The sequence below is a fragment of the Athene noctua genome, chromosome Z (assembly GCF_965140245.1).
Source record: "Athene noctua chromosome Z, bAthNoc1.hap1.1, whole genome shotgun sequence".
In the NCBI taxonomy this organism is placed as follows: domain Eukaryota; kingdom Metazoa; phylum Chordata; class Aves; order Strigiformes; family Strigidae; genus Athene; species Athene noctua.
In genome coordinates this window covers 62896972-62911681 of record NC_134077.1, presented here as the reverse complement: position 1 = coordinate 62911681, position 14710 = coordinate 62896972, and the positions used below count along the sequence as shown (strand labels likewise).

General features: G+C 39.8%; 1 protein-coding gene across 2 annotated transcripts in view; it reads right to left on the bottom strand.

The window, feature by feature from the left end:
- MLLT3 (MLLT3 super elongation complex subunit) overlaps positions 1-14710 on the bottom strand; it is a 148078-nt gene that overhangs the window by 65764 nt on the left and 67604 nt on the right. For both annotated transcript variants that reach the window (XM_074932595.1, XM_074932596.1), the window contains exons 3-4: positions 6604-6686; positions 2656-2799 (exon numbers count right to left, since the gene is read on the bottom strand). In XM_074932595.1, coding sequence (XP_074788696.1) covers positions 2656-2799; positions 6604-6686 — 227 coding nt within the window. The remainder of the gene's footprint in view (positions 1-2655; positions 2800-6603; positions 6687-14710) is intronic.

The following is a 14710-nucleotide window of genomic DNA, read 5'->3' as shown; positions in this document are numbered from 1 at the left end:
ACTTGTTACTTTTACTTTTTCTTGAAGACAGTCATAAACTAGAAGTATTAATTGTTTTGACCTATAAATAAGTGCAAACCCCATCTCGTATACTGTAAATGCTTTTCTCAGCCTAAAGCATGGAAGTTGCAAGTGTGTTAATGTTTCATTAATTCATCCAGTTGTCTGTTCTACTTATACTTGGAAGTGAGAGCCAGCTTTTCAGGGTTTCTACAACAGTCAAAGAAAAGTCAGTATACAGCATTTCATAAAACTGTAACGGACCTTTCAACGCTGAGAGATGTAAACCCTTCACAGAGACTTTTAGTAACAAGACAGACAAGGCTATTACATCATCTCTGCCAAGCTGACTAAACTCCTAGGTCAGAAAGCCTATAGAGAGGAAGCACAAAACACCAACAGTTTCAAAAAATTTGACCCATTTCTTGGAAGGAAATTGGCGAAATGAAGAAGAAAACTTTTTTTAAAACCCAAGCAGTTTGTAGCCTCCAGAAAAGACAATGACACAAGGCATTTTAAGAATGACTACGCTGACATATTCAGGGAAAGAATTTGATCAAAACACCCCACATTTCATTGTTTACAATTAGACAACATGTTTACTTTTGTTAACTCAAGAAACCTAAAATTTTAAGGCACAGAAAATGAGCAATAAAAAGAACACTTCCTATTTTTACCTTTTTTAATCACTCCCACCATCCCCCAAAGTCCCTCCTGGCATCATTTAGATTTATTACACTTGCGGGTAAAACTTGCCCATAGACAACTGACCTGATATGATTAATATTAAATCAGTGGCTCATGAAGTTTTCCAGAATACAATCTTGATGTTTTATTTGCAAACACACTAAAGAGTCAATACATTGTCCAGACATGGATACCCTCTTGCACCTAATAAATGCAAACACAAAACACAGCTCATGCTTCTATTTCAATACAACTATAGTTGCAACAGTTCTCTTCTCTAGGAGGATAACAAGGTCTTTCAGACTATACTCACTCCTTATTTTTGCTTTGTTTTCAAATATCCTCTTCAGCAGAGTGAATATTCACTCACTAGCACCCTCTTATCTGAAGCCCAGAACTTACTATCATCTAATTGTGCCAAACAGGGCTACCGATTTTTGTTACGACTGTTCAAAAATATCAAGATAAGCATGAGCATTTACATTAGTAAACCCACAATATGAAGGCTTGCTTAATATCTCTATCACTGACCTGGATGAGGAGACAGAACACGCTCTTATTCATGAGGTTTGCAGACGACAACTAACTGGGGAAGGGAAGCAGCTGACATTCAGGAGCAGGGCTGCCACCAGGAGGGACCCAGACACTCTAACAGCAGCCTCATGAAACAGTGTCACGCAAATGCCAAATGTTAAGCCCTTTCCCAGCAAGCAGAGCCCTGCAGCCGTGAGGCTAGGGCTGGAAAACAGCAGGGGGGGGTTGGCCCTGGGCACTGGAGGGCAGCAAGCTGAGCCAGGGCCACCCATGTGCCTGAGCAGCAACAAGGACCAGCCAAGAGACAGGTGAGGGCAAGCACTGTACTCTCTGCTTTGTGCTTGTCAGAACCCATCTGGGTACTGCCTTCAGTTTGGGTGCCCAACACAGGAACACCACCAACAAAATGGTGAGAGAAGTCCACTGAGGCAGTGAGGCAAAGAGAGGCTGCAGGACCAGGGCTGGTTCAGCTTGGAGGAGGTACAGCTTTGGGGGCACGCAACAGCATGCCTGGCACCAATAGGAGGGAATGGAGGAGACACAGTCAGGCTCTTCACAGTGATGTATGGCAGGAGGGTGAGAGGCCACACCACAGGCTGACACACAAGAGGACTGGGCTGGTGATAAGGAGAAGCATTTTCCCCATTAAGACAGCCCAATGGTGGAGCCGGTGCCCAGGGAGGTTAGGCCACCTTTGGCCAGGGAAGGTTTCACACCCAGACGAGAAGGGGTGAAGTCCTGAGCAGTCTAGGCTGACCCAATAGCTGAGCCTCTGGTGGTCCCTGCCAGCATGAATGATTCTGCATTGTGCAAAACACAGCAATGTTTCCACTAACAAAGTGTAAACCTAAAGGTTTAGCCCTCTCTTCCCTCCAAATGGGCAAACTTCCTTTGGGCTTTTTCATACCAATTAATTCTACCAACACATAAAGAAATCTTCGTAGATTTTCTGGTTCAGACTGTGCAACATATATAACTTTAAGTAAGTTTGTTTATACTTACAGTTTCTCACTTGTTCTACCTTATAACTACTGAATTTATTCTACTTAATATAGAATTGTTTCTCCTTAAATAAGAGACATTTTATTTTCTTACTGGTTCCTCCCATCACAGTAGCCCACCTGCATTTCATCTCTGTAAAGTCAAGCAAGCAATGCTTCATGTATAAGGTCCAAGTTCTGCTTTTGCAGAAGTAAACATAAATCACTTGGATGTGAAGACTGATATCTAATCATGTATTTAAGGTAGGCACATGCTCATTTGCTCACCCATTCCACTTAAAGACAACAAGCACTGAGCTCTTATACAAAGTTAATCACAAAAACACTTCACTTTGTTTCACTGTCAGGTCAATCTTTATTATTCTAATCATGTACCAGCAGTAAGCAGCAACATCTTTATTGTGATGGCTTTTGACATGGGTGCAGGACTCACCCCTCCTGCCTTTAGCAGCTTTCTTCTGAATTCCTCTGTTGGGTTGTTGAATGTGAGCTTTTCACAGCGGAGGTGATTTACAGGTGGGTGACCTTCAAGGTGCAGGAATAAGTCATAGTCAAATCGAACTTTCTTAGGTTCTTCCTAAGGGTGAAAATAAGCAGAGAGAAACATCTAGCACCAAAAATAAGGTTGAAAACAAGGGCTATATAAAGACTGTCAATTAAAATGAAAATTTTGTCATTTTTAACCATTCTCTGTGTTCTCAGACACATGCTGAGCTACAGTAAATCAGAGAAGCTCCCATCAGCCCATGGTAACACACGGTAAAATGAATGAACTTCACAAACTTCATGCTATCCTGACAAGGCTTAATTGAAAGTGTTAGGTCATGTTTAGCACAGGCTACAGACATACACATAGGCAAGTATTATGATTCAGCTGACACAAGGTAACTCTGCCACCAACACAGTCATGTTTCTGAGTCCTAGACAGTACTGAAGACACTGCGGTATGTTTTGAATGCAAATATCTCAATTGAAGCCAAACATTATTGTTTTCTTCACGAGTTGTAGAAAGGCATAATAATGAAACTGCTGCAGACCATTATATCCGATTTCCTATCTACTGGGTCTGCTTATTCACTAACGAAACTTCATTGCCTTGAATGAGTGTGGCCAGCTAGATTTCAAGTGCTCCACCACAGGTTCCAAGCAATTAAAATCCTCAGTCACTGCAGTGAAAAAATTAAACTCAATGTTCCCTGTACCAATATGGAGAGAGAAAGAACGGGAAAGGCAAATTTATCTTGGAAGAAATCATCGGTGCTCTACTGCCCTAAGAAAGGCTCAGCTGAAAAAAGGACACTAGTGGCATTCAACAGACTTCTGTTTATAATACCAGAGAAAAGATACTAAGTATGTTTTGTGTTACACATTTACACAGTCCTTTCTAGAAGCTGTACATAAGTTAAATGCTCTTTTAAGGCAATATTAAGTAGCTCTTCCTCCAGAGGTCCTGATGTGCAGTAGAGGCCATCAAACCAATGTCAGTATTAAGTCAGAACAGAAGTAAAAGGTCAAACTCTAGAAAAGCTTCAGTAAAAGGGGAACCATGAGGGAAGAGGAGGAAGAGATAGAACAAAACCTTAGCACATATCCAATACTGGATGTAGTCAAAATGTGTGCGACAGATGCTTTAAAAATTCACGTTTAAAAAATGTACAGTTTGATTCAGAATTTGAAGGATATGAAGAATAGAAAGCATAGAAAGCATAGAAATCTCAGTTATTCTGAAAGTAAATCAGAGGATTCAAACACAGCCAAGGGACATCCTCATCATCCCATCTCTAGACTTGGAGCAGAGACAACAGAAGGGGACCTGAAATAAAAGGCCTGCAGTAGTCTGTTTCTGAAGACAGAAGAGAGCAGTCCCCTCAGAATTATTTTCTTGACAGACCACTTTCAAAGGCAATCATGGATGAAGATATTTCTTACTGTTAGAAAGATTAACACATGATTTCTTGCAGAAAAAAAATGGAAGTGATTTACTTCCCGATCTGCTTAGAAAGCTCATGTTGCTACAGGCAGTTTGTACCACCAGCTTTGTCATAAAAGCAATGTTATAAAAAATTATAAATGTGACTCTTCAGAGAATTCTGTTGAAAGTTTAACATAACCAGCGATTTCAAAGCAAACTTTTACTACACAAAGGACTCCCAGTACCACTGCTATTGTTTCAAAATGGTGTGGCAGTGAAGGCACTATACACTGCAGTTCATAAGCCTTATCCTAAATGGTCTACATCTTCCAGAGTGGAGTCCTTTGACCTAAAAGCATTTTTTCCAAGGACTTTGTCTCAATGGCTAACAGCTATAGTCTTGCTGCTGCTGAATTTTGGAGGGGGATTGTCTGTCATTTCCCTAATCCTTTAAAGGTTAGAATATTTTCCATCAGGGTGAATTGCCAATTAGATTTGCTGCCATTTTCTGCTTAGTCTTGGGAAGAGGCACCCTTTAATTCTCCATGGTCCAGGTGGCTTCCTGCATGCTTGCCTTCTCTATTCATTAGGGTACTTTCTGAATCGGAAATTGAAAAGTTGTCTACCTTGATAAGTGATGATGGTCTGTCTCCTCTTCCTCTTTCTATCTCCTCTTTTTCTGTAATGGAATAACTGTGAAGTGGCTTAGGGAGGAAGAGTAGCTGAGCCAGGAGAAAGCAGTAATTTGCCTCAGGAATGCCAGCTCAATTTTTGTGTCATTTTTCCTTTATATTGTACCAACCCAGGGGAAGGGCATGCTGCTGCAGCTGTGTGAGTCGTATTCCATGACACCAAAATAGGGGTGAAGCATGTTTGCAAACTTCCTAATTCCACATGCTGCTTGAGGGTGAGGTGAGTTGTAATCACTGCTGCCCTCTTGATCTCAGTCTAAGCCACAACTCCTGCTGGAGAACTCCTGAGATTTGCAGGTCTCCACAGTCAGCAAAGGCAGCCAAAAGTCTGAGTGAAAAACAAAAAAAGAAAAGTCGGGCAGGAAGCTTTCTATAGAGATGCTTCAAAGATTGACTCACTGTCTTCTCACTTTTGTCTGCCCAGTTTTGGGATGAGCTCTTAACAGAGGAGTTAAAGAGAAGGGGTTGCTTTCCATTAGGTTTCCTGAATGAATCAAAACTGCTTCCCTAATGGAGACAGAGCTAAAAAGCATACTAAAAAGGCCAATCAACTCACTGAAGCAGTTCTGTTTCCTTTTCCAACAGCAAACAGTGTAGCCTAAGCCCTGCTCTTCACAGATTGATACAGGGAACATTTCAGAATTACCTGTTCAAAATTTACAACTTAGAAAGTGCCTGAGCAGAACTATCCACACCTCACACCTTGTCATCTTTCTGTGAAAGACAAAAGAATACTGGAACATCTATTTGAAGGCATATACAGCTAACAAAGTTGTACTCATAAATTTTAAGTTACCAGGGTTCGAACAAAAGTCTTTTACTATGCATTTCGATTTTATTTCAGATTTAGTTTTCCATCAAACATGCAACAGGTTAAAGATGTAACTCTGACTTGATTAAAGTAATTATGTTAAGCCACATCTTGGTAACATAAAATAAACACACAGGTATCTTAGAAGTGCGTATGAAGTATAACAGCTCCACTAAGGCACACAACATACCAAAGGAACCTAAAATATTGCAGTTGTTAAGGCAGCGTACATGAAACCTTGCAAGCTTTTTGCTCTAATTCCACCTGAATCCAGTTCTTTTTAGCTGAACAACTTATTAACAATACAGACCCTGTTACATACATTAAAGGAAATCTCTGTATTTGCTATATAAGAGACCTACAGTAATTTACTAAGCATTTACTTAGACTCAGAATTTGAGATACCACAATAACGCAAGCTTTGTAGAACAGCACTGGGTTTGTTTTTAAACTGTGCCCCCTGGTAATGTTGAATAGAATCAATATTCACATGCAGTCTGAAAGAATGTTTTTTCAGGCTGAGGATGCAGGATTAAAAAAAAATAAATACTGTTTTCAAAGATCAAAACCTGAATAAATTAAAAAGGTCAGCAACACTAAAATAGAACAAGTTCATTATGAAATAAACATAATCAAGATCAGTTTCCTTTCTTAAAGTTTAAGTGGCCCTTGAACTTCCTGAAGCATTATTTAAGGTCTGTCCACTTCTGAGTAGGGCTACAAATTCTTCTGAATAATTACATTCAATTTATTTTACTAGGTAATCCTTATTTCATAGTTATATACTAAATACAATTATGCATTGCTAAAATTTATAGTGACTTTGAATTGAAGAACAGCGCTTACAAAGATAGCTTTAAACCTAATTTTATGAATTAAACTGTAAATCTTTAAAAACCCCTGATTTCCACATTATTATTTAAATTAGTTGGGGTTTTTTAAAATGAAAAGTATGTGATTCCATACCTTGTTTTTGAAGTAAACCTCAATCGGTAAAATGAAACCAGCATACCCAGATTCTTCAACTTTGTAGGGTGGATCCTTGCACACTGAAACAAAGAGAAAAACCTGTATTCAGCACTAAAAAAAAAAAGTTTTAAATGCACAAGCAAAACACATGAGCAAATAATCTGCTACAATCTGTGGCAGCACTATTGCAAAACTGCACACACAAAGTAGGACATAGCTGTGCACAACTCAATGTGAATTTTGCAAGCAAATCGTTCCTGCCTGTATACAACCTACAGTTTAGGGACAGCAATTCTATTTTTTTCCCCCCAATCCCTTCAAACTGCTAAAGCAGAACCACTAGGAACTTCAACACCAGGTGGACCCACTGAGTACCCACACTGGCTACACAAGCAATGCACCCAAGGCTTGCTCTAGGAACAGAAAATACATAGGATCCCACCCTGAGATAGTTACATAGAGGTCAGAAGAAGGATCATTCATGTATTCGTAACCTGATATTAATAAAATCCTAATTATAATAAATATTTGAAAAAAATCAGTTAATTGAATTAGAACTAATACTAACAAAACTGGAATCTGCATTACGGGGGGGGTGGGGGGGGCACACAACACAACTTTCCAGCATATAGTGAAGAACCTCAGGAAGGTTAACTATTGTGTTATGTTGAAACAGTACCCAGATTTACCCTATAGGATTCAGATTTCTTTAACATGACAGTGAGTATTACTAGCTCCAATATACAATCTTTTCATTCAAGTTTTCAGTAGCATTGAACATGAACTCTCTGAAGAGACTGGCACTACGTCAGCTCCAGCCAGTGACCAAAAGCAGGTTGTTAGAGAACTTGGACCAGAAGCCACCCCTTCCTTCTCCTGTTTGGCTGCGTGACAACCTCATGATAGAATTCATGTCCATGTAACACATAAGCACAAAGGTAAGCTAAGCTTGAGAAACCACACATCTCCTGAAGCATCAACTCAGATGCTTCCAAATGCTGCATTTATATGCGTGACAACTCATGCCATGTGCACTACCATCTCAATGTCATCACAGGACAGTGACAGTTTCTCTACTGTAGATTGGAAGTATGATGCAAGTCATACACAAAAGGCTGACTTCTTCAGAAACACTGCTCAAGCTCTATCAATCTTGCTGACAAAAAAAATTAATTCAGACTCCCAAATGGATCATTGTTTTTAAGATGTACACTTTTTTCAGAACTGCCTGGTAGCTGCTCACTGTACTGTATCAGGTGCAACTTAAACTATACTTTACAAAACATGCCTTGCCATCAACTCTGAAGGGCCTGAATACCAAAATTATTATTTTTAGCAAAGCACCACAGATGGGCATTTACCACCCTCTAACATCCTGAAAACATGACAAGGCCCATCAGACACACCCTGGAATATAACTGCTGCTACATTATGGTCAGTATATCAGCTTTCTGAGGACACGAAAACTTGGTAAATCCCCAAGTAAATGAATACAGCAGAATTTTCTCCTACTAGCTTGCCATTCTCCTCCTGCTCTGCTAGCACCAGACCCACACAGAGACTTCAACAATGAAAAAGATTCCAAGTCCTTGCTCACCTACAGCAGCTGGCTATCACTACTCAGTTCACTTAACGCAATCAATGGAAAGGCAAAATGATGACAAAACCAGAGCAAGAATAACCTCATTTCCAGACTTTTCTGCAACACTGTCCTACTGCAGCTACAGAACTCAGTTTGCTTCTCTTGGCAGGAAAAAAGAGGCCCTATAGTTGAAAAAGTGGGATTTCAAAGATTTTGAAGGAAAGTGTTACGATAGGTCAAATCTGAGAGGTTGTTTCAGACATACAAAGCTTTTAAGTTGGAAACTAAGCATTTCGTGTTAGAACCTCACAGAAATAGTATTTCACTTTATACTGACGTCTTCCCTTAGGAGGGCTTACCAGCATTTGAAAAATGCAAATATAATAGTCCTAGTTAAGGACAGTGGCAGGTTTACAGGAATACATACTGGCAACTTTTTCAGCCAAAAATAAAGAAACCTTCCTGCTCCTCCTCTGCCTTCAGAAGACAACTTGAGGAGAAAGCCTTCTTAGTATTATTTAAATGACCATACAAGGTTCAGAAGTATGAAATCCACTTATATAAAAACAGGGAAAGATTATGCAGCAGGTATTTATCCAGATGAAAACACAGAAACTTTAGAAACGATACTAATAAATTAACTGTAACAGCAATTTCTAGCTTCATTATGTGACAAGTCACAAATCGCTTCTTTTTAAATAACTATCATGTCAACTTCCGAGCACTTAATTAGTGCAGAAAACACTGTCAGTATGAAATATTTCTCATTCTCTTCCTCAAATGTCTAGCCTTTCAGATTTACACAGCTGTTAGCCATGCTGAATAGTACCTTGTCAAAGTGTCACATTACAGTTCTGAAAACAAAGTCTGTTACACTTTTAGGCTTTGATGAAACTTGGGTGATGTGTTACAAAACACTTAATCACAAAGAAACCACTTTGGGTGACTTCCCAAACTGAAAGATGGGCTTTTAATAGAAGGAAAATTATATAGACTTGTGAAAGAAGCCTTCCTGAAAATAAGTGACTGAGCAAAGCTCCATGCTACTGCATACATTCAGACTACAACTAAAATGAAAACTTTCCTCACCATTCTTTTTGAAGCCACTACTATCTGTACTAGCAGAAACAGCATCTCTGTGCACCCTGAACCAGCACTCACTGGCATAAACTCTTTTTGGTTTGTTGAACTGTCTGTGCTGGTTTTGGCTGGGGTAGAGTTAATTTTCTCCACAGTAGCTAGTATGGGGGTCTGTTTTGGATTTTTGCAGAAAACAGTATTGGTAAGACAGGGATATTTTCATTATTGCTGAGCAGTGATTACACAGTGTCAAGGCCTTCCTAGCTTCTCAAAACCACTCCACCAGTGAGTAGGCTGGGGGTGGACAAAAAGCTGGGAGGTGACACAGCCAGGACAGCTGACCCCAACTGACCAAAGGGATATCCCAGACCATATGACATCATGCCGAGCAATAAAAGCTGGGGGAAGGAGGAAGGGGGGACGTTCAGAGTTATGGTGTTTGTCTTCCCAAGTAACTGTTATGTGTGATGGAGCCCTGCTTTCCTGGAGATGGCTCAACACCTGCCTGTTGATGGGAAGTGGTGAATGAATTCCTTGTTTTGCCTTGCTTGTGTGCATGGCTTTTGCTTTACCTATTAAACTATCTTTATCCATGAGTTTTCTCACATTTATCCTTCCAATTTTCTCCTCCATCCCACTAGAGGGGAGTGAGCAAGCAGCTAGGTAGGTCTCAGTTGCGGGCTGGAGTTAAACTGCAACACTGCCACAAGTAGCAACAGGGGCTGCAGTGACCTGTGTGGTTTAGCTCAGCCAACAGGCAACCATTCTAGCAAGGTTTGTTGAGTGGAGAAAAAGAAGTCACAATAGTAAATCACAGAAAAGGTAGGTAGAAAAAAACAACAGGAGAGGAAAAAAAACCCACCCTGTACTGGAGAAAGAGAAACAAAAGCAAGTTACAAGTCTAGACCAATAGAAAACCAACAACAGAAACTAGAAAGGAGTGATTTTGAAGAGGAAATACCCGGAAACCCTAATAGGCTTCTCAAAGCTTGTCAAAAAAGCAGCTATGCTAGACCAGTTCAATAAGCAGAAAACGCTATCCCCTTCTACAGACAAGCAATTAATTTCCTCCTCAGGGGACAGAATCATCTTCCCAATGACCGCTTCCCTCCTTTGAAGGAGGACCTACAGATGCATTTCAAGCAAGAGATAAACAAAGTCTCTTGCATAACATTATCACTAAGACTTAATTATTTGGGTCAGGTCTTCTTCTTATGGAAACAGCTTGTATGATCACAATGCATTTCCTCCCTCTCTGCTCTATCTTTTGACTAGGTGGTCCAACTTCAAGCCAGTCTCCACAACAATTAAGGCCCTATCGATTCCTACAGATCCAGTTAAAAATTATTGCCTGCACTAAGAAGGCAGTTGCAGAGAACATCTTCAGTGAGATGCAGGGAGAAGCAGCCAGCAGTATGCAGAATTACAAACCAGTTTTAACACAGTGTCTCTTCTTACAAGAACTGTAGGGCCAGGAGTAGAGAAGTAAAGAGAAAAGCAAAACTATGCAGATTTCTTTTAAGCCCACCAGTCACAGAATAAGCTGGGGTTTTTTGTTGTCTGTGTAAGACAAGATAAGCATGACATACTGTTATTATGCCTTTGTCAGAATGCAGGATCATTTTTTTTCTTCCATAAATGAAAGCTTTAATCTTTGGTATTTGCAAATGCATTTGCTAAACACAGACGAGTCTCCTAAAGCAATTTCAGGTGTAATTTTGAAATAAAAATAGGAGTTTATGCAACACAATTACACAGGCAAAGTCCATCACTTCTGTTTATCATGTTTCATTGTATTTTGGGGTGAACACTGCTATAGTAAGTACAACACTGGTAAGTTTGAGGCCACAGAAGGGAACTTAGATCAAACAGGGCTGTAACTATAGCAGAAGCTGTTCAAATACTGCAAAAGAACTTGAACTTATGTGAAACTAAAGGACTCCACCAGCTGTTAAATGATGGAGGGAAGAGGGGAAGGTGTAGAAACTAGAGCAAGAAGGCTCAGGCCCTATGACAAGAGGTAGTTCTCACAGGTGGAATGTCATTTTTCCATAATGTTAGGGAAGCATACACATACACACACATGCAACTGCACAGGTACTGATCTCCAGTACTCTGCAGACCTCAGGTGCTCATGTACAGTATACTGTCACTTAATTTCCCTTGAGGGAAACTATTTAGGCCCTCAGCTGCAATCCTAGCTGTATTGCAAACACTTCACAAACAACAGAAATAGAAGCATATTGGTTGTACGACCTATTACTTTTGACCATCCTTCCCATACATGCATGTGCAGTAATCTGCAGCTGATAAAGATTACTGAAATACTCAATACAAATAAAACGCACCTTCCAGAGATCACTGCAAGACATCAATGTGCATCTTTAAATGAAAGCTCAGTAACAACATTATCATTGCTAATATATAGTGTTATTAACAATTATTTCTTTTCCATACGATCTCAGTATCTGTTTTGGTAAAAATGCCTATTATATTCATTCTGTATATAAGAAAGAGATACGTCAGTGTTCAGTTCTCATTCAATGCATTCTATAACCTGATAATGCCAGCATAATTAGTTACCAAGATCACAGCAAGCCAGGACAGGAATTTATGAATTGTAGACTATCTGTCCCCTATTTATGTGGGGAGATATGACTTCTCTACAGCTCAGATAAATGACTTAAACCATTTATCTCAAACGTTTTGCTTCTTTATTCCGCAGCTGAAGCACTGCTTTTTCATTTGTTGTGTTCAGGCATGCATTCCCATGTGTTGCATCAGACATTAACTGACACCTAAGGAACCGATGCAAATCAAGCCATGATGATGCATTTTACTAACAGTCACCACACTGAGGCCTTTGGAGGTAACAGTAACAAAATTCTATTAAGAGTTAAAGCTTTTAAAAAGGATAGCATGAGATTCATTTACCACCGAACACTGTCAAACACTTCATTGTGAATAGATCTTTCCTTTATTAACAATGCAATCAGAATTAGTAAGGAAAGGCAGAAGTTTCTTTTAGGCAGATACTGACACAACATCAGGATGATGCAGAATAGTGACTGTAACAATTCACATACATTTTGTGCACCCTGCAGGATACACCAAGTGGGTTCTTGGAGGAACTAAAGTCTTCTGATAGAGAACTGGTTTAATGGTAACTTTTTTGTACTGGTATTTTATAGACTCTTGCCTATCATTTTCTCACCCTTCAACCAACTTTTCCCTCCATCCATCACCATCTCAGTTAAAAGAAGTCTCACAACAAAGGAGCAGCATTCACTTTCCGAGGAACAGACTGTGGTACCGAATCCCTCCTTCAGTAAGAAGTCAGCCTTAAACATTTAACTGTAATTTCTATAAAAGTTCTTTGACTCTGCTGCTCAGTAGCTCACCTTCCCAGCTGGTGAGCTCCAGTACTTGGACTCTATACAAAAAGATGGAAGAAGAGAACAGGTCCATCATGCCCTGCCTTCAGGCACATCTCAGCCAATAATACCAACAAATTGCTGGGCAGGTACAAACAAAAGCTAGCAAAATTTATCCAGTTGAGTGTGAGTTAAATGGTACCTTATACACTAGGAACAAGAAATTCCCATTTGCTTAACACCTTATGCTGACAAATATTTCATGAGACAGATACAACCCTGAAGTGAAAGCACAGAGAGAACTGAGTTTTCAGTATTGCATTTACAATCATACTAAGTTCCCTGCCCTATATACTGAATGTCCAGATTCCCACCACTTCTACTAGCTGGATAGTATAGCAAGATACAATTTCTAAGCCCTTAAATAAAGTGAACCCTAACCAACTTTCGGTGTGACATTTTCTGTATTTAAGGTCTACTCCCTGACCACTGGATAGCTTATTTGTCAATTGAGATCAAACTGATACACAAGACAGGAGAGCAGGGAAAGTGAAAAAGACTCCATCACACCCAAAAAGATCTTCCAAATCCAGGTCTTGCTGGAGTACTTAACTCAGCACTGTCCTTTAAACATTGCTAAAAGACCAGCAGAGAGAGTAGTAAACAGCCATTCTCTCACAATCAGATTTCTTACCATGGCAAAAAAATGACACTAACAAAGATTGGGGTGGGTTTTTTGGCTTGGAGGGGTGGGGGGGGGGGTGTGGGGAAGTTGGTTGCTTTTTGTTTGTTTTTTTACATGGTTAAAAGGCCACATATGCCACCCTAACTCTTTCTAGTAGCACACAAAGACAGCAGTAGGCCTTGAACACACAATTTTGATTTTCTAAAATACAGCAGTGAGCTTCCTACACCCTCTGATTCACAGAGCAATCTGCAGTTTTGTATTTATAATGTCATCAATAATTTAGATAACTTTAAAGGTGGTTTTCTGTTATGTAAGTGTTTTTTACATTAATTCTCAGAGCACATATGCAACCTAGGTCCGCAAGTCCTAGAAACCTTTGAGAACATGAGGCTGTAAATTGAACAGATCCAGGAAATCCTAATTTCAATTTTTTTCTGCAGCACATATAAAACACCCCCTGGCCTTTGAAAGTACAATTACCAAGTGTTTTGACATAAACTGTTTGAGATTGAAAGGGGGACCTAAGGTATCCTCACTATTTCATAATGCTGTCCAAGCCCATTTAATGTACACATGCTGCAGATGGGAAAGAATGCATTTCACTCATTAACAGTAAAGGATGAAGCAATCTGTACCCGCAGAAGACAGGCAAGGGCTACCTTAACTTGGAAGTTCCCTCTCTCATTGAAGTTATACTGTTGAAATTCACACAACTTACTTGTCTAGTTCAGCTTTGCTGAAATGGAAGAAGAAAGGGAAAGGATTTATAAGCTTCACTTCATGTGTCATACTCTGGAACAATACCGGTGGCAACAAATCACCTACCTGACCATGGAATGCCGTATTAAACTGTGTTTTCCCATCCCTTTCAGGACTTCCAGCAGGAGGAACAGCTTTCTTGACTGGCTCACCATACCCAGACATCAAATATCCTAAGGCAAGCTTTCTAACTTCAGTACACGTCCCAGATGGTACAGAAGGCCCTCCTCTTGACTCAAAGATACACAAAGCTATTTAGCTATATTCTGCACTGCACACACAAGCAACAATCCTTAATAAGACCCACAAAAGTTACTGGAGATGTCTAGGACCATTCGTAGTTCATGCCTCCCATCTACTCCCTTAGGTTTCCTCCAGATAAGACAGGAACAAGAGAGAGAAAATAAAACAGTATTTTAAAACTAGTTATTCCTACACTATATTTCACCTTTTCTTTCTAGTTTTTCTTTCCAACATGAAGTGGTTCACAAAAAAAGACCATTAGAAGAAAATGTAACTCAGGTATCAGTGGATTGGAGTAAATGACTTCAGGAAAGTACCTGGTCTAAGTCTTCCTTAGAAAACCATGCCACTGAAGAAAAAGAAAAATCCTTGAAAAGG